Below are 19,372 nucleotides of genomic sequence, written 5' to 3' on the forward strand. Positions count from 1 at the left end.
ACATTTTTACTGGAGGGTGGTTTATGTTAAAAGCACATTACCAGTATGACACTATACTATTTTGCTTTAGGAGGCCTGCAGATTCCCAGATAGTCCTACCCCTGCCTCTCACTACAGGCATGGAAACTGAGCTGAGACCTGTAGAGGTGGATGCAGGAAATGGAAACGGCTGCAGCCTCAGAGCTGCATCGATCGTGCTATAATCATGGGGGGGGTGCCAAGATAGGCCACAGGAGGGGGAATTCTAAGGACAGTTTCCCATAGTACAAAGAACATTATGTAAACTTCCAGATCGGACACAAATCCAAGAAACTGTAGCAAAACGTGCATCTAGTCTTGAATTGATGTTGCCTTTCTCTTAAATAATTTAACTGAAATTACACTTACACAAATACAAAAAACCTACAGTGACTAATTACACTCCGATCATTATATTGGTTATGCTAATGAAAGAAGAAAGTAATATATATGGTGCTCTGCACAAGTTACATACAGTCAGATTACCTGATGAATGACATCTAAGACTCTGTCACTATGGGCCCACAAAGATAGTAAAAGCTTCTGAAATCAGTCCAGGACTGGTAGATGAAGGTCCCCAAGGCCTCGTACGGCACAGTGAGTGTTTGGTACCTGACAATTCAACAGAAGCAGTAACACAGAGCATCCTTTCCAGAACTAAAACTTATTTTAAAAGACCCCATTACTGTACCCAGAGTGCTCTCTTTATACCCAAGAGCCTACTAAGGCTTTGGTCCAGATGCTCTCCCATACCAAAGAGCTCCACGAAAAAGGTGACGGATGCATTTTCTTTCAGCAATTTAACATTAACTGCCTTTCAGTTTAGCTAAGAATGAGAATGGAGGAAGAGAAGTGCTGGATTCACCTTCTCTAGTTCATTCAAGATTTTGTATCCTTTGCTGTTCTCTTTAAAAATAAATACTCCAGTATTTTCATCTTATTTCATTCTCTACAGGTAGGAGTTTGATTAGGAAACGCACCAGCACTCTCTTGGCCCTAATTAAAGGGCATGTGATACAACAAATAGATGGCAATGCCACAACATGAATTCGATCCAGCCTGCATCGTTTGTTCATAACTTTTATTCACAGAAATGAGACTACTACTTGCCTTCCACACCTCTGTCAGGCTCCCTGTGGAAATTACTCTCATCCACTCTCTTGCAGAGTTCAAAACATACAACTTTACTAATGAAAAATTGCTAGCAGAAGCAACAAGCACATCTCAGCTAACTAATCCATGGGATGTTCAGATCTGGAAATGTAAACTTTCCTACCTAATAAGGGTGTGCTGATCTCCATTAGATTGATGCCAGGATGCCTTGGAGTGCAATCAATACAAAACAAATAAATTATTAATTGCTCCAAGTAATTAAATTTATCAAATCCAAATAAAAATAACTGATATTTTATGGAACTGCTTCCAAAGCTGAACCTCTGAAGGGACAGTATTGATCACAGGAGGACAGACAGATGTTTCACATGTTCACAGCCGATGAGGTCTGGGTTTGCATTAATGACAGGGAAGGAACAGAGCCAACAGCCTCCGATGCAGAGTAAACAGGCAGCGTGCTTGGCCATTTAATTGTGGGTCAGATCAAATATGGAGAATAAACATGCCTAAACACATACATACAAGCCCATCTTCCTCCAGAAATATCATTCACCTTGGAGCTGTAGTAAGCACTCAGTTCCCACTCCAAGAAAAAACAAATGGAAGAGAATTCTCACACATGCATTCCCCCCACAACCACAGTAAATTCTTACTCATTAATCAGCGCTACAAAAAAAATGCTCAGCAGGCTAGTAAATATTTAAAAGCTGGTCAGTGTGAATATTTGAATCAATGGGTACTAAAGCTATACTTGTAATTTTCCTTCCTCTACTTTTTTAATTGGTCTGACTGGCAAATTGTCTACAAGATCCCAGTTAGCAGATGGAGTCAGGCTGCTGGCTGGAAGCCTTTTCTGAGGGGAGGTGGCCAGCTTTAAATGACTAAGCTGGAGCATCCCTCAGTCCTTTCTGCGGATTGACATCTCTACAAACTCTGTTTCATCCCAGAGTTTTTTTTTTGTTTCCAGATGAGACACCACCCAATCGATTCTCTTCCAGTTCCTTTGTTTCCAACCCGTGACCACAGAGCAAGGACACAGACTTACACCTCAACACACAGGAGTGGGGACAAATATCCACCCTTGTCCGTCCATCACTTTCCTTCTTAAAAGCACTGCTGCAGCAATTCAACAGCGTTAACGAAATCGTAACTTAAAATTCAAGAATAAGGCTGAGAGAGGAGACGAGCAACTGAAAACTCACTGAAGAGATGCTAAGTATGCCAAAGTCAAGTGCTCTGAACACAGTAAAGTCAAAGACAAAGGTTAAACTTAAAAGAAAGCTAAAACATGATATGGTACAGAAACACTGCCATGAATTCAAAACAAACTCAGCTCTGCCCTACAGAAGCAACACGATGCCTAGATCACAAACATGCGGTTTGTCTGCGTCCTGGAAAAGATTCAAGTTCAACAGCTCCCATTTTCCTTTCCTTCAGGCAAATTCTCAGCAAAGCTTTCCTTCCTCATAGCTCCCTGCTTTCCCTTTAGTCTCTTCCTCTCCTTTCGCTGTACAAATTCTCTACCCATCTCTCATTTCCTCTGGCTCTTTGGCTGTCTGCCCTCCCAGCTGAGCCGACCTGGTATAACAGGAAGTTTTCCAGAAGTAATGCTTAGGATTTCTGGTGTTATTTTCATAACACTGTTTTACTAACAGCAAAGGCAAAGGTCTAAAATTCCTTTTCAAGAAACTCATGAAAGGCTTACCCCCTTCCAAAACATCTGCTACTGCCTCCTGTTCTCAGTGGCACCAAGGCAATACACTGCCTTGAATTAAGACGAAGCTTTTCATAATGCACAGATTCCTACTGCCTTAGAGAAACTTGCAGTCTGTGCTGTCAGGAGGCAGAGGGGAAATCCCATGCAGAGCAAGGGCACGGGGGCTATGGCCTTCTTTGCCTGTGGCCACAGCCCCATGGAGAACAATGGGAGACTGAAGCCATTGTGATAGAAGGCAGCTTGTCAAACTCACTGGAGAAGATTGCTCTTCAGCGTCTGCTGAAGGAGAAACTTTTGGTTATGAAGAATAATGGCCATAAGTGACCATTAATCGTAGGGGGAAAAAAAAGTCTTCAAATTCAGCCTGTGCATAAGATTTTTGTAAGCTTTAACGACAGGGGGAATTTGAAAAGCCAGGGCTATTGTCATAAGAACTACTAGGAACAAATTAAGTTGAATACAGATTGCTAACCTCTTCTTCAAGGACTCATTTCTATAAATTAATTTTTACTCACGTTTTCAGACTAATTGTAAATCCTCAGGGGAAAAAAAAAAGTATCTCTAATCAAAGAGTAAGTGCTATTATCCTGAGGATGACATGGCACATTTTTCACACGTGACAGAGGTTGAGTCCCTAATCTCAGTGCAAAATCCAACTTCACCTAACTATGAAGGCATAAAGCTTGGTAGCAAAGTACAAAATAAAGGAGGACAATAGAAGCCTTTAGGTGAGGAACACTCTAGGCCCTCAGGCAAAAGAACTTATTGCAGGATGTCACAAGCCTTTAGAAATCATTTCCCAATGTGCTCAGGGCAAAACATCTTATGCTAGATGTTGCCCAAGTACAAGTTTCCAACACAGCACCCCAACTCCTCCCTTAGTCCTAGTTGGCTCCCATCCTTATCAATTCCACACTACTGGTGTGTAGAGGGTTTGCCACATAAATCCCACAAGTAAAATAATTTGGATTGGCACGGATTGTCAACTCTATACCACTTAGCACTTCAGCATCTCTTACCAGTTCAAAAAGCCCATACTGACCTCATGTAATTAATTCTCCCCTTCGCCTATATGTGAAGGAAGTGAGTCTATTAGCTCCCGTTTTAAAAACAGGGAAGACTTGAATAAGGAAGTCAGGTGACTGACTAAAAGCCACAAATGAATTAATTTTGCCAGGTTGGAGGCAGGTTTCACATTTCCAAGCAGCACAGTGTTTTTTCACCTAGATCAGCGATTTGCAATCTTTTTCAGTTTGCAAACCACTGGTACTTCCAATAACAGCATTTATTTCCTTAAAAATTTCAAGCAGAGCATAGGAAGTTGCTGTAGGTCATCCCAGGCATGTGGATACCACAGGCTGAAAGTTGCTGAATCAGACTGCTATGCCTCAGCTTATCACTTGCATTTTGTGAGCATGAAAGAGAACAGGGAGAAGCATGCAGCACCCATTTTCACAAAGGCTTGGATTTGAATTGCCTGTTTGGCACACAAAAAGGCTGCTGGCTTTGCCAGATGGTTCCATCACTGACAGGTTATTGCTCAACTTCTCTTCCAGGGGGGTTAAAAAAAATAAAAAAGCTCAACCATTACTTATTAGTTTTCAAAATCCAAATCAATCTCCATAAATTACTCTATTTATCTTAGTGCCTGAGAACACATCTGCCACATCTCCATACATCTCAACACATGCATTGCAGTCTTGCCTGTCACTTGCTGGGATTTTTGACTTCCTCAAGGCTGTAGCCCCTCACTCATACAGGTAGCCGGCAGATGGTGGCACTTGTACACTAAAGGGGTCCCCCAGCAGTGACCTTGCTGAGGCATACCACCTTTAATGTGCACATGCACCCATACATTGAAGCAGCATGATCCCAAACACATTTTTATTAAGAGCCCCAGGGTGTTCCCAGCAAGATCTCAAACTACTCTGACATCAAAAGAGCATCCCATAAAAGAGTCTTTAAAAGTGACCTAGAAAATTACTATGCCAAGTGAGGGTGCCGGGGCAAGGAACCTACTTCTCTGCCTTTGCTATACAATAAAGCAACTAAGGATTATTTTATTTGGCTAGGGAAAAAAAAGCACTTATACTGGGCAAATAGGATTTTGCTATCCAAAACCATTCAGTCGGCCAGGCAGGTTTAACTTATCCAGTATCCCAAAACCTGTCGCTGAGAGACGAGCGTCAAGTCTTGCTGATAAAACAGCAAGAAAGTTCTTTTCTCAGGGATATCTGCGCAACACAATGAACAAAGGGGCTTCTCCCCGAAATATTTTCCAAAGATAACGGAAATAGAAGACTAAAAATTGTATGCATTTATGTGTGTCTTTTTTCCAAGTCACAACCTGAACATCCATTTCTTAAAAGCGCCTCTCATCTGTCCACACACGTGCTCTACGAGACCCATTACATTTGGCTGCGTGCTCTGTTTGGACTAAACAGCTCCATCTGGGTCCATCACGTGTGTCTAACAGCAGAATGGGCACACCAGTAACAAACACCAGGAAGGTCAGGTGCCCCTGCAAGGCGATGAGCTGGTTTTCACAGAGCCAGCATTCCAGGTTTCTGAGTCTCCACATTTACAGAATTCCTTTCTTATTTTAGAGGCAAGAACTTGACTTACTTTAGCTATAAAAGGAGAACAGATGAGGAGACAGACAGGCAGACTGAAAGACATTAACAGAGGTCCCAAGGGACCAGGACAACAGCCTACCCTCTGGCTTCGCAGCGTGACACCTGCAGATTTGAAGTCAGGAAACTTGATGCCAGCAGTCTCAGGAACAGCCTGAAAGAGATCGAAACAGGATGTGTTGATGGAGGAAACACAAGAAACACAAGATTTCACACAGAGACTATCTGAAGGGGAAACACTGTTTCCTATGACAGAGAACCACCTGCCACAGACACATGTCAGAGCTGAGGTAAGAGGAAAATCCCAAGCAATGGGATTCAGTGGGAAAATCCCAAGAAATTCACTGAGAAAAATACGGCAGTTCAAGGTATCTTTGGAGAGCTCAAGCATTTTTGCTTGGTTGGTTTAAATGCACTGCTCTAGACAGATCCTTACATCTATCCACACAAGCACAAACCCTAACCCTAAATAGTACTCCTTATACAACATACATATTTGCACAATATCATCCTTATCTAAGCCAGGCCCATTTCACTTATCCAAACATCCCAAGACTTCCCTAAATCTTGGCTTTTGACTGCAAGTCCTCTAAGGAATGAGCTGAGAAACCTCTAATTGATACAGACATGAGCCCACTAATGAGGATATAAGGACTGCACCCCTCCAAGGAGGCCTGCTGTTTATATACATTTTGCCATTTGTCCACTTCTTAGACAGTATTCTTTCTTCCCCACTTCACATTTTAAGCATAGTAATACAAGAAGGCAAACTTCTACTGCTGCTGCTAGACAGTAGAGCATTTATTTGCATTTCCACAAAATGGAAAAAAAAATTAAATCCCTGAAAAATCTGTGCTGCTGAGCAAAGCACAAGGTGAGCATACTTTTAAATGATTAAACCAGCCTATCTGCAAAGCCTTGTGCACTGAATGGTGTGGGGTCTTCTGAATGGGTCAGCGATAGTCATGTTTTTATGCATGAACAGCCACAATCTCTCCAAAACGCATGCTCAGTCATGGTTTTCCAAAAGGAAGAGTCACCTCAAATCTCCCAATTTCTTTGGAGACAGCATTCGCCTTGCTGCTCCCACATTTTTCTGCAGAGAGGCTCTACAGCTTGCTCTTTGTTAGTTCCAGGCAGGGATGAGACAACCAGGGCTGCCCCAAGATCATAAGAGATGCTGAAGGACAGTGACTCAATTCTTCAAGTTCCCTGCACAATGACTCTCACATCTCTATCAGCTATCTCTGTCTTGGTCTTGAGGTGGCACCTTGCAAACTGCTCTGCATGGCCAGGCATTAAGATTTTTTCTTCAGTTATCTGTGGTCAGTCCAAAAAACAGAGGACCCAGGAAAAGATTTCTAAACATGATCATGGTTTAAAAAGTATTCTCTAACTACCAACAGGGCCGATGAACTTGTAGGCATCACATTGATCCTTGGTAGGATGAAGCCTCCCTGCTTGGATTATTAGACAAAGAAAGCTACAATCAAAAACGAATCCTCTCCGCTTCCTTTGGATGAAGGCTGGCTTTCAGACTCCCCAAACTCTGACCCCCAGCCTGTTGCTGAACACCCTGACACAAGCAGTGAGGGTAAATCAGCATCGTTGGCTTAGCCGAGACAACTCTGACTGCGCTCAGTGCATAAGCAATTAAATGGGTTCTTTTGCCTTGCGTGCCTGTACATGCTGTAAACGCTTCAACCTCAATTGACTCTTTGGTAAATGATTTTCCTTTGTTGAAATGATGCTGATGCAGCTCCCGATTCAAATTCTTAGTTAAAATGCAATTTTTTTCTTAACATTTCCTGGCTATAGTTGGTAATTGACTCCTAATGGACTCTGTCATGGTTGAAATGATGCTAGTGCAACAACAGAAACCGCTTCTCTGCCCACCCTGGCGTGCCTATCCACTGTATTCCTGCAGACAGGCACCAGCCAACAGGCAATATTTAGGGCTGGACTCCCTCACCTTGGCATCCTCAGCATCTTTCCAGCCCCATTCTCCATCACCACACTTTTTTCATTGCCACCAGTGATGAGCTGCTTTCTTTAGAGGGAGATGTGCCAGCCATGGGTGAGCTTTACCAGATCAACACACAAGGGAATTCAATGCACAAGGTGCCCAGTGACACTACGTTCATTGGGGGGGAGCGGGGGGCAAAAAATCAATAATTAAAAAAACCCATTTAACATATATTCGGGGGGGGGGATATGGAGGGGCGGGGGGAAATAAAAAAACCAACCCACCACATTTTAAGGAGTGGGGGCCATTAGCTACACCTCATCAAGCAATAACTGTCTAGCATTCACTGCTTCTCCCCCCTCTCTGCACAGACCGTTTTGGAAGATGATGACACAAGTGCTCTCTCTTCACAAGGTGGAGGGACAGGAATTCCCAGGGACTCACTGGAAACATCTGAGATTTTGTAACAGCCCTTTCCTACTGAAGGTGCTGAATTTAGTTCAGTCCATGCTGTCCTCTATCCAGAAAGGGAAATTGAGGTAACATCAAATGTGAATTGAAACCTGTGTTCTGGGCTCCTTAGGCTTTAGCTCAGCTCAGGGAGAAAGAAGAAGCAATAGCTCCCAGAATACAGGAGTCCCGCAGCAGGGCTGCTCTGATCACAGCTGAGGATCAGAAGAGGGGCATGCACTGAGCTTGGGGAGATGCTGCTGAGACCCAGGAGTGGGAAAGGAAAAGGAAAGCTGGACTAGAAAAAGAAGGCAGGTGAAAGACCAACCCTGCACAGCAGTACCAGAATACACTTGGGAGAAGCAGGGAGACAGATGGTTCTCCCTACCATGAGGCATGAATGACTGGCACCATTTCATCCCATTTCTCAGGGAACGAAAGGAAAACAGGACCTAAACCAGCATTTTTCAAATGGGAGACAGAGAGCACACCAGAGGACTCTGACAATGGCTGCCTTAGACCATTCCACCTTCCGAGAGACCTAACTGAAAATGCACCTGCCAGAAGCCAGCCAGTAGCCACTTCCCCCTAAAAAGCCAAGATCCCACTAGGATTGCTGAAGGAAAAACATGTTACCCAGCCAGAGCACAAAGCAGGGAGGAAAAAAAAAAAAAAAAAAAAAAAAGAAAAGAGAAATCTTTACAGGTTTCTCTGTCTCCTTTTTCTGTGGCAGCTTCTTCTTAGGAGCCTTGCGCTCAGCACATCTCTGCTCAGTGGTGGTGTCAGCAGCTGTGATGAGTTTCTGCAGGTCTTGAGTTCTCTTTTCTCTCTCTTTCTTCCTGGTTTCAATTTTGCGGAGCTCCTGGATGAGGTATTCTTCTTCTGCCACCTGCAGACCAGAGCACGGAAAGGCAATCAGAGCAACAGAGGAGGCCTAGCAAGGCAAGGGGGCCATCTACCGATAACAACTCTGCCCTGTGCCAGCCTGGGGAATGCCTTTAAGCTCCCCCGCCTAATATCCTCCAGAGGACTTGGGTTTGCAGAGCACATTATCTTCCATAGCCATACCCTGCATCCAAGGCAATGCCAGTCTACAAACTGGCAGGTACTGTGTGGCAACATCCATGATGCACCCTTCAGCAGCGTCCATAAGTGCTCAATCCCTCCTCCAGACAAGGAGGCCAAGAGCACAGATAGAAGGGTAAAAAAGCCCAAATATACTACAGTTCCAAAAGCAGTGCTGTGAAAAGCTGGCTCCCCTCCCCAGACATAGTATGTAGAACTTAGAGCAGCTCTGCCAAGTATCAGCACACCTGATACGTGGGAAGGACAAGCAGAGTCATCATACATGTGAACTTGTCATCAGAGGGAACAACTAACAGAAAAGGATGCTCTCCCCCAGCCTTTGGGGAACACACAGCTCCTTAACCTCTAAACCCTGGGGCTGTTACACAGCTTCAACAAAGAGGAGAATGAAACATGCAGATTTACAGTCTTGGATGTATTCTGGCAAGATTTTTACTCTAAAGGAAGTAGTTCTCTCCTCATGGGACTCAGGGACTCATAAGGACGTTGATCTGAGAATTTGTTTCTAGTCAGAGGACTGGTACAGTAACCATCACGGAGAAGGTGTTGGCAGTTACCAGAGACCGTAACTCTGCTCACCTAGCCCTCTCTCCTGTATAGTCAGATTTCTCAGTCATTGCCCTTTTGTATCCCTTAAAGTGACATGAACTCACCAACAAAAGCAGTACTTCAGTGTTGCTCTTTTCTTGCCCAATATTTCTTCCCCTTTCCCACCCTCTGGCCTACTTCATCCACCTACTGATTCAGCTTATCATAAATCTTTTGGAGCAGTGATGCTCTGTCCCCCAGGTTACCTGCTCTGGTGTCCTATTGTACAGCCTTTCCAGTTGTTCCTTCCTTCGCCTCTCATGGCCAGCATCGAAGACTGGGATTTTTAGGTCTGTGCCCGGAGCTGCACGAATATTAGCCAGCTTGGCACAGATGTGGTAATATCGTTCCTTCAGATCCTCCACTGATCTTTTCTGTGAAACACATCAAAGGAGGACAGCATTATGAAAGAACCAAGCAAAACCTTGTGCAGTAGCCAGCTAAGGACCACTGGCTGAAGGATGGTATAAGACACAGAGCCTAGGAGGAGCCTTGCCAGTCCCAGAGGAACCACAGGGAAGTGGGAGTTTCTCAGTGAACTGCATCAATTAACTGTCATGGGTTCACAGCTACTGCTTTAAAAACACCCACCAGAGGGTCCAACATTACAGCCAAGGGTTAGAGACAATACAGCAGTGAAGCACTCCCAGATAAAAGGACGAAAGGATAGCTGTTTCAAGAGGAGAAAACCTGTGAACAGGAAACCATAAAGAAAAACAGGTCTCCTCCAAGCTGCTCCAGACAATGGCTATTCAAGCCATAACCAAGAAGGTATCAGCTGCCACAATTCACTGCCCATCATTACGCAGAGTCTGAGCTGTGTTCCCTTACTCCAGGCACTGAAGACGTTTGGGCAACCCAGCTGGGCAGACTCTTGTTATTCCACTTTCCTACAGGCTCTTCATGTGAGCCTTTCAGAGGGCAACAAAAACCTCCAGCATTTGGAGCTGTTCTGTAGGAGTCACATCATTCCCTCATGTCACCAGGAGGCATGGAACCAGCAGTTACAGAAGATTTAGTATCATGACACCGGGGTTGCATCTTCAGACCTCTGATGGCCCCTGCTTCACAGCAGAGATGACAGAAGCCTGCACCAGGCCAGACCACAAGTCAGGAGCAGCACCAGGGAAAAATCCCAATCCCCAGGGCCTGTTAGCAGATCCTTCTTCCAGGATCTGCTAGATTCCTAGACTGGAATCCAGGACACCTATCCTGCTCAGCTAAACAAAATACCCAGCTGCCTGATCTTCAAGGAATAAGGAGTTGTTCTCCTGGCAGGGACAAACCTTCTAACTTTCTAATAAAACACAACATGGAAAGTCACAATTAATTTAATTACAAACAAAGCAAGCAGCAATGCCCCATGCTGGAAATTCAATATTCCTTGCTGCCAATAATTCATTATTTTCCCCTAATTAAGTTGATATAAAGGGTAATTTGGTCTTTGCAGTGCAGCAAGTCCTGCACGTGCCATAGCAGCAGGTTGCCAGCAGCACCTTGGCCCCCGGGACTCACCTTGAACTGCTGGTGATCGTAGCGGTCATGAATCACCACAAAGCGCAGATCAAAACGCCGAGCCAGGTCAAAGAGGTGGTCTGTCTCAGCTTTGGTCCATGCATCATCATGGAGATACATCTGGTACTCCTGCTCCGAGTAGACAGGTACCTGCACTGTCTACACAGGGAGAAGAAAAACATGGCAGCTCTCTCGCAGCACACCGAGATACGTGAGCCATGAACAAGAGCAGCATACTGACAGGAGGGGGCTGCCAGGACCCCGAGCAATCAGTCCTGGTAGGAAACATGACGAGCAGGCAGGGGACTTGATGAAGAGCAATGTGTGATCTTGGGGACACAGACATGACGTTCTGGGGAACCTACCAGGAATCACTGCCTGGAAAGCTGAAACATATTTCAGGTGGCTGACACAGGCAGAGGTCAGCAACCCACATCCTGACAATAGGTTTCAAAATTATCAGGCTAACATGACAATGAAACCAAGGTTCAGTCAGCCTCCCTGCATTCCTCCCACATAGCAGAACCAATACGTTGACATAAACTGCTCTGACAGTCAACTCGTTACTTGGGTTGGGACGTGCTCACTTGTACGGGAAGAACAGGAAAGGCAAGGAGCAGTGTTTCCTAGACTTTAGCACACCTCCTGCTTTGATACACAACGCACTTCTTTCATGTTTGGTGCAGACAGCACTGTGAAGATCTGAAAGGCTGGGTGCTGTACAATTGAGGGCCATAAACTTGGCAGACAACTTTGTCCCTCGCTTCCTCATCCACCCCTTCTCCAGCAGAGCCACAGGGCCAAGCAACAGTCCGACTCTCACAGTGCCCCAGGTGCCTAAAAAGCCAAACCCACACCACTGTCCCCAGCCTGGAACTGCTCTGCAAGGGCTCTATCCAGAACACAAGTGTCACATGAGTACTAAAGGAACAGTAATAATACTTACTGTATTAGGGGAAGTCCTAGCGCATGGTAAAGCTAAAGTGTAAACAAGTCTGTGCTTTCTTCCCTCACCCCCTCCCACCTCTCCTGCAGCTGAACTTTGCTCAGCCTGAGGAGGTCCTGCCTCCACGCGAAAACATGGTGCCCATGTGAGCAGCGCACATGCTTCAACACCTCTATGCCCTCCCAAGTCCTACACCAGAAAAGTCATCCTCATGAACTCCATACAGACCAACAGAGCATTTCTGAGCCTCCAAATCACAGCCTCTTTAGATCTACTGACTTTCATCCATCACTTAGATACGGAAGCATAAAGGTGAAACAGATCTCCTGGGGACGTACTGTACCCCAACCTTCAAGTACCACTTCCACCAGGAGAAGCAGCATCCTATTAGATACCATAAGGATGCCCTACGTACATCATGAAAAAGAACAGAAATTTCTAGAGTAGCATACACACATGAAATGAGCCAGGAAGGCTCTCTCCAGTGGGTGGAAGGGAAGGTGGCAGATGCTAGGTCAGAGAATAGAATGGGACAAGAGACAAAAGCAGTGCCCAAAACACTTCCTCAGCTGCTTTCATGGCTGCGCAGGTGAGAACTGCTGAGAACTAAGAAGGTGAGAACTCATCAGATGGGAAGCTTGAGCCAACCACGGGATAACTATAGGTTCAAATGCAATGCAGCCATGAAAATGCAAATATGACCCCCAGCAAGGGATTTCCAGCAGAAACTGGCAGGTTTCGGTTGCACCACAAGACCTTGCCGGGGATGCCAGCTATAACTCTACTGACCCATGTTGAAGAAAGATGAACTGAAATGGGAAGACGTACAGAGAAGAGCAATGAGGATGAGTAATGGGGTGGGGAGCTTGTCTTCCCACAGCAGATTGGAAAAGAAAGGAGCCTAGCGAAGGAAGTCTGAAAGGGAATCTGACTGCAAGCTTCAAGTATGCTAGATGGAATGAGAGGAATACCCACAGGAAGAAAAGAACAACTGAAATAAGGACAAAGAAATTGGCTTGCAAATAAATGCCAATTTAACATGGAAAATTTAACCTGGAAATAAGAAATGGAGCAGAGATGGTCTGGAACAGCTTCCCAAGGAAGCACAGGGGCAGGAAAATCCAAGTGCTTTTCAAAAGGAACTTGATCAGTTTATGAAAGGGACTGGATGGTGCAGGACCTGAGAAAGCCAAGAAGAGGTTTCAGTGGCCCAGAAAACCCCTTTCAGTCCTACATTTCAGACTACAAACTCACACAACGATGGACATTAAATTAGCTGAAACTGCTCAGGAAAGATCCTGGGAGCCATGAGACAGTTCTGTGAAAACATCATCACAATGCCCAGCAGTGGTGAAAAGACAAACTGAAGATTAAAAATTATCGGGGGGTGGGGGGGGAAAGAGAGACAAAGAAACACAACCGATGTACAAACCTGCCATGTTTCCATAAGTAAAACATGAACCCCTAGTCCACCCATGTCAAAAGAAAGGGTATTTGAGGACAAGGGTGACACAGGGCACAGAAGGGCAGATGTGTGTCAAATTATGGAAAACACAGTACATAGCAAGGACAATTTACTACATCACAAAACACAAGATCTCAGGAACACCAAATGAAACGCCAAGGCAGCAGCTTAAAATGAACAGAAGAAAGGACCTTTGCATACCACACAAAATTAACCTGCAGAACTCATATCCATGGGATATTCACAAAGCAGCTTTCTGCCCTGAACATACCTAGCAAGAATTATTAAACACAAATTCCAAGTTAAGAAATCCTTAAGCCAAAGACCACCAAAAGCTAGGAAGAAATTACCTGTATTTGCCCCATTCTCATGCTCTTTCTCTAAGCCTTTACTAATGGTAGCCAGAAACAGAATATCAGCTGAGACAGGCTTTTACTCTGACACCAGTGAAGCTGCTTTTATATTCCTATTTCACACCCTAGATCAAAGCTCGGCGTACACTGTGAAACCTAAGTTTACATTTTGGATTTACAAAGAGGAGGGATTTGGGTGGGAGACTGGGACCAGAGAGAAAAGGCAAAGCAACTGGGCAGTGACGCGGGAGCCAGGTTAAAGAGCTTGAGTGACCAGTGGGACAAACTACACAGGAAATGGGTTCGTGCCAAGGGGGGTAAGAGACTGGGACAGAGGTATCAAGTACATGAGAAGGAAGCCACAAGAGTCTGGAAAAATAAACAAAATTCCTCTGACATAGCAAATACCAGTAAAACTCCCCACCAGTGCCTTCTACTCTGTCAACCACGGATCCACAAGGGTAACAACTTGCTCCTAACATAACGTAATTGTGCACGTGCAGATGGCAGAGGTCTGTACCACTAATCTAAAGGTTGCAGCAGCCTTGCTGAAGGCTCTTCTGTCTGTCAATTCACAGTACACGATAAAGTTAAGGAAACAAGAATCGTATAATTACAACACCCATGTGTGGTCCCCTCTGATAAACTCAGTTGAACTCAGTCAAAAACTGTTACAGCAGCAGTGTCTTATAGACAATTACACTCCCAAAGTTTCACTCAGACAGCTAGGTAGGTGCCTTGACTAAGTGAGTCATGCTTCAGACTTCCACCCTAGACATCAGAGAAGAGATACCACAGGAGGCTCTTACCAATGTCCCAGCAAGAGGAAAAGCATCAGTCAGAGCTTGAGCCTTCTAACATATAAGGTCAACCAACCACTTAACTCTGCAGGAAGCCGGGCTTTGTTAGAGCTGATGCTCTGTGGGTTACAAACTTAAAATGCTGTATACAGTTATACGCAAGCAGAGCTTTTGTGGAATCATGTTATCACACTTTTCCCTCCCCCCTTCAGATTTGCATCATGAAGGGGGTTAAATTACATTATGGAGGCACCCTAACACTGCTCCTTCCTAACTTTGGAGATCCTGACTTTGAAATATAAATCTTGATGTAGTTTTCTTTGTGCATGCACATGAAAGCCCCAACCACTCAAAGCAGATACATCTGGGACAAAAGACAGCAGGAGATTACAACAACACATTGTGACAATTTAATGTAAGACGTAAAGAACAGGGTACTGCACCACACTGATACCACAGGAGCAATTTAGGAACGCAACGTAATTCAGCATATCTGTGCTGGAATCTGGCCAAGAGGCTGCAAGCTAGCTTTTTGGCCATGAAGCTCAAGCAAATTTTTTTCATACTGGGCAAAATAACAAGACTTTAATGTTTCACTCAGAACAGAGTATCTTTTACTACCCAGAGCCTGTAATCAGGGCAAGTATGTTGATTAGGAACTGAACTAAATAGTACAGTGCCTCCTTACCAAATCAATGACTGCACACCTGAAACACAGAGGACCCTAGCAAGCTCTGACCACATGCTGAGCCCACTTAGCTTAAAGGATTTGGAGACATCATAGTCCGAGGCCACACGGCTACAGGCCATGCTTAAATTTAAAATGCAATTGCCAAATCTAACTCAGTCTTCACATGTTGAAAGAACCAACTTCTTCTCTGGACATTCAAGAAGCTGACTGAAGGGTATTTTCCAGCTGCTGTTCATATGCTTTTGTTTGAAAGTGCTCCCACTTACTTTATTAAACCTGGCAAAAGGATAGTCCTTTCCTTCCTCTGCTGCTCTCCGCCAGTGGTAGAACATCGCTCCATCTTTTCTTGCTGGGTTGGTGAAAGGCATCCACTTCCAAGGCCGGACTTTCTTGGACCCCAGTTTTGCTTTGACTGTTCGATAACCCTGAGTTGTATCACTTGGCAGCAGCGGAGGTGCATCCCTGTGGTGAAGAAAAGCACCAGGTGATGAGAAGCAAGAAGCAGCCCCGGACAAACTCAAAGAGATTTCAGACTCAAGAGCGGGATCTGGCACCATAAGGTCTAGGGTGGGAAAACCTGAGTTTAAGCTTTATTCCAGGTTTTGCACTTCCCAGACCGCAATGCTTCCAGCATCAGAGGACAGAATGCACAGCATGGATGGGTTTGAACAAAACCATCTGGAAAGCAAACTATGCAAGAGACCTCTGGGGCGAGGGCACAACCCATAACAAGCTAAATACAGGCTGCAGCAGAACCCTTTTTGCAGAAATAAAAGCAGGTGCTATTCCCAGTTGTAAATAAAAGACAATTAGACACAGAAGGGTAAGAATGCTGCCTTGTCTGAACTAGACTGTTGTGCCTGTACCAAATTCATCTCCTACACAGAGAAAACCCCTCAAATTTAGAAGACAGACACTGCCTGTGACTGTCTAAGAGAGAATGGCACAAGCATGGGCCAAGCACTGGGGGGAATCAATCTGGGAAGTCAGACTGCCTGTGGTTTCAAGAGGATGCTGCCCTGCCACCAAAAGCCCAGGCTACCCCCACAACCTGCACAGATGACCATAAGCCCTTACTTTTTATCAGAGTAGAGGAGTGCATAAACTTCTCGGTGCATTCCTTCCGGCCTCTTAAATGTCAAAGTCTCTGAAGATTTCTTGGATTTTTTCTGAAACAAAAGAATTGCATTTTAGATTCAGAAGCAGCAATCCCCAAGGGAACATTAAACTACATAACCTGGCACCCTGTGATGGTTTTCACTTTTATCTCTTTTTACATACCCTGAATTTCTCCAGGAAACTGCCTGTTCCTGGTGGAAGACACTGACAGACAAAAAGCACCACTATCAGTGATAGCACTCACCAGTACTCAGACACTTGCTGTTGCTGATAACACACACTTAAATTCCAAGTTGAACATCTGTAGCCATCTGAACTCAGTGTTCAGGGGCTGGTGCACTAAGCCTTTTTTTTACTAGGTAAGCACTGTCCTCATGTGAAGGTATTAATGGAATTAATTAAGCGATTCTCTAACTTTTACAGAAGATAATAAGAAATGTCTTCCCACCCTCTCTTAGATTTTGTAACTTTGTTCTGCAGCAACTTCAGTTTTTGCCAGTTGTGATCAAGCCCTTGCGGTAGCCCCATGTCAAAGCTACCTGTAGCACCTACAAAAGTAAACCCCCATTCCCACCTCCGCTCTCCCATTTATACAGGAATTTTTTTTTTTTTTTACATAGTTTCTTCATACTAGGAATTCAGTGTAGACGATTCAATCTGGCCCCTAAAACCTTGTCAGAACTGATGGTTTCTGAGACATGTTTCATCTCCTATCACATGTACAAATTTATAAAGTAATCAGCCTTGGATTCAGGTAGATACAGGAACAGCCACCTTAACAAGGTACACTTTATTTAAGTGAGCAAGTTTACTGAGTATTCCAGAGCATTTGGTCTAACTGTACTACCTTTATAACTATTAGCCATGTCACTACTTTTAAGTACTTGTTTACCATATTGCTACCGACTTTTAAATCAGAGTATTTTGTAGTAGTAAAACTAACACTGTATCACAAATTGTCTTAAATCCATATAGTCACCTTTATCAAGCAAATTCAAAATCCCATTAAAAAAATAACCACCTATCAGCTTAGACTACAACTACTTTCCATAAAACTTCATGACAGACATTCATTATATTCGCACCTTTTCACTCCCAATCAAACACCTTTCTCCCAGCGTGTCCACCACTTTGCCCAGGAGGGATGTAAGGCCAACGGAGGCAGTTACCCACGGGTCACCATACACCCTGTTTGAACACAGACTTCTGGAATTCCCCCAAAGTTCCCAGATTTATTAAAAATTAATATCAGCAGGTCAGAGATCAGCTCAGCCAGCTCTTTTAGGAGTTGAGAACAAATTAGTTGGTCCTGCTGATTTAAATGCCTAGTAATTTTTATTTTAACATTCTCAGTCACTAATGGACTGGAAAGTACTTCACAGTTCTCTTGTGATTTAAAGACATCAATCTGTTTCTTTTCTAATTGAGAACAGATCTATTTCCAAGCAAGTGCTGCACTGTTATTAGCAATTTTGCTCTCTCCATGCAATAATGGCTTATACCTTTGGTTTGATTTAGTTTCTGTACTTTGTAGAAATTCAGAATGTATGTATGCATTCAGAATGCAGTGGCCTCCTGCACTCCTCCCCAGACATCTCCCCTTCCTCTCAAAGTAAATTTGTGGAGAAACCCATCTTATTCTCTGCTCCAGAAGAGAGACAGACAGCCACCAGTACTCCTTCACCTCTCTGCTAGCTAACAGACAAATGCCTCTAAAATCAAAGAGCTTGCAACTCCACTCAGTGGCACAACATCACAGGCTGAATCCAGCCAATGAGCTGCCACCAACACAGCTGATAACTGGTGATTTTAACATTTCAGCCTTTAAATTACTGAAACTCATCAGTTTTCCACTACACCAGTTATACTACGTGTCCTATTCCCAGCAAGGCAGTCATGAAACCACTGTGCTTCTCTTCAGAGACAAACGCTTCAGTGGAGGCAAGCAAAGACATTCAGAAAGTACTTTCAGGGATGGGGTGGTTGTGTGTGTTCGGTTTGGTTTGGGTTTTCTTAAAAAAAAATACACAGGGTTTACTTCAAATCAGACCATTTCTTTACCAGAGAGCTCCTGGGGATTTCATCTCCCCCAGCTCATTTCCAAGCACCTCCACATCTCGTAACTAGTTGTGAACTGACCTTCCCAACACCATGCAAACCATGGGACAGCCAAGACCTTGCCGGAATTTAAAATACAGAAGGCAGCAACACACCATAGCTTATGACCGCACAGAACGCAGCACATGATGGCACACATCCTTAAAAGAGCTTACTAACTTGCCCACATTCCCACAGGCAACACATCCCAGTTCTCCCAAACCCCAGCCCACAGGCAACACACCCCAGTTCTCCCAAACCCCAGACACACATCTTCCCTGCATAGGGACTGCTCCCATGGTTTGAAGACATTTACTGTTCAATCAAGACAAACAATTTTTTTTTTTTCTTCTAAAACAAGACTGTATTACATTATTTCCACCTGCTTGTGGGTTAGATGGTAACCGCACTTCACTCTTACTCCACAAAACAGGGATTTTAGAGACAGCTGAAAACGTCCTGGGGCCAGGCCCAGCTCTCCAGGACGCCACTTACACAGCTCCGGCTTAAATACCGTCCCAAATGCCACAACACGGTTAGCTAAGAACACCAGGAACCCAGGAGTGGGGCCCTCCAGGCATTTCCAGATACTTCTAGGAAGCCTGAAAATAAACAGACTATGGCAGGAACATGCTTTATTCCACCTTTTTTTCCAGCATTCACCCCAGACGCCACACGCAAGGTCAGTCAGCGCCTAGAAAACAAGCAGCGGCCCCTCAGGGCGTCGCGGTTCACCTTATCCGAGTTGATGATATCCTTTTTGTTGATGGTGCCCGTGTTCTCCGACTCCACGCCGCCCAGCTCCAGGATGTCCC

General features: G+C 44.5%; 1 protein-coding gene across 1 annotated transcript in view; it reads right to left on the minus strand.

The window, feature by feature from the left end:
• Nucleotides 1-19,366, minus strand: part of DMAP1 (DNA methyltransferase 1 associated protein 1) — a 28,952-nt gene extending 9,586 nt beyond the window's left edge. The window contains exons 1-7 of the mRNA XM_035893529.1: nt 19,293-19,366; nt 16,419-16,510; nt 15,608-15,803; nt 11,087-11,245; nt 9,778-9,945; nt 8,601-8,786; nt 5,564-5,635 (exon numbers count right to left, since the gene is read on the minus strand). Coding sequence (XP_035749422.1) covers nt 5,564-5,635; nt 8,601-8,786; nt 9,778-9,945; nt 11,087-11,245; nt 15,608-15,803; nt 16,419-16,459 — 822 coding nt within the window. The 5' untranslated portion in view covers nt 16,460-16,510; nt 19,293-19,366. The remainder of the gene's footprint in view (nt 1-5,563; nt 5,636-8,600; nt 8,787-9,777; nt 9,946-11,086; nt 11,246-15,607; nt 15,804-16,418; nt 16,511-19,292) is intronic.
• Nucleotides 19,367-19,372: the final 6 nt, after the last annotated feature.

The sequence above is a fragment of the Egretta garzetta genome, unplaced genomic scaffold (genome assembly GCF_000687185.1).
Source record: "Egretta garzetta isolate BGI_Z169 unplaced genomic scaffold, ASM68718v1 scaffold75, whole genome shotgun sequence".
Taxonomy (NCBI): domain Eukaryota; kingdom Metazoa; phylum Chordata; class Aves; order Pelecaniformes; family Ardeidae; genus Egretta; species Egretta garzetta.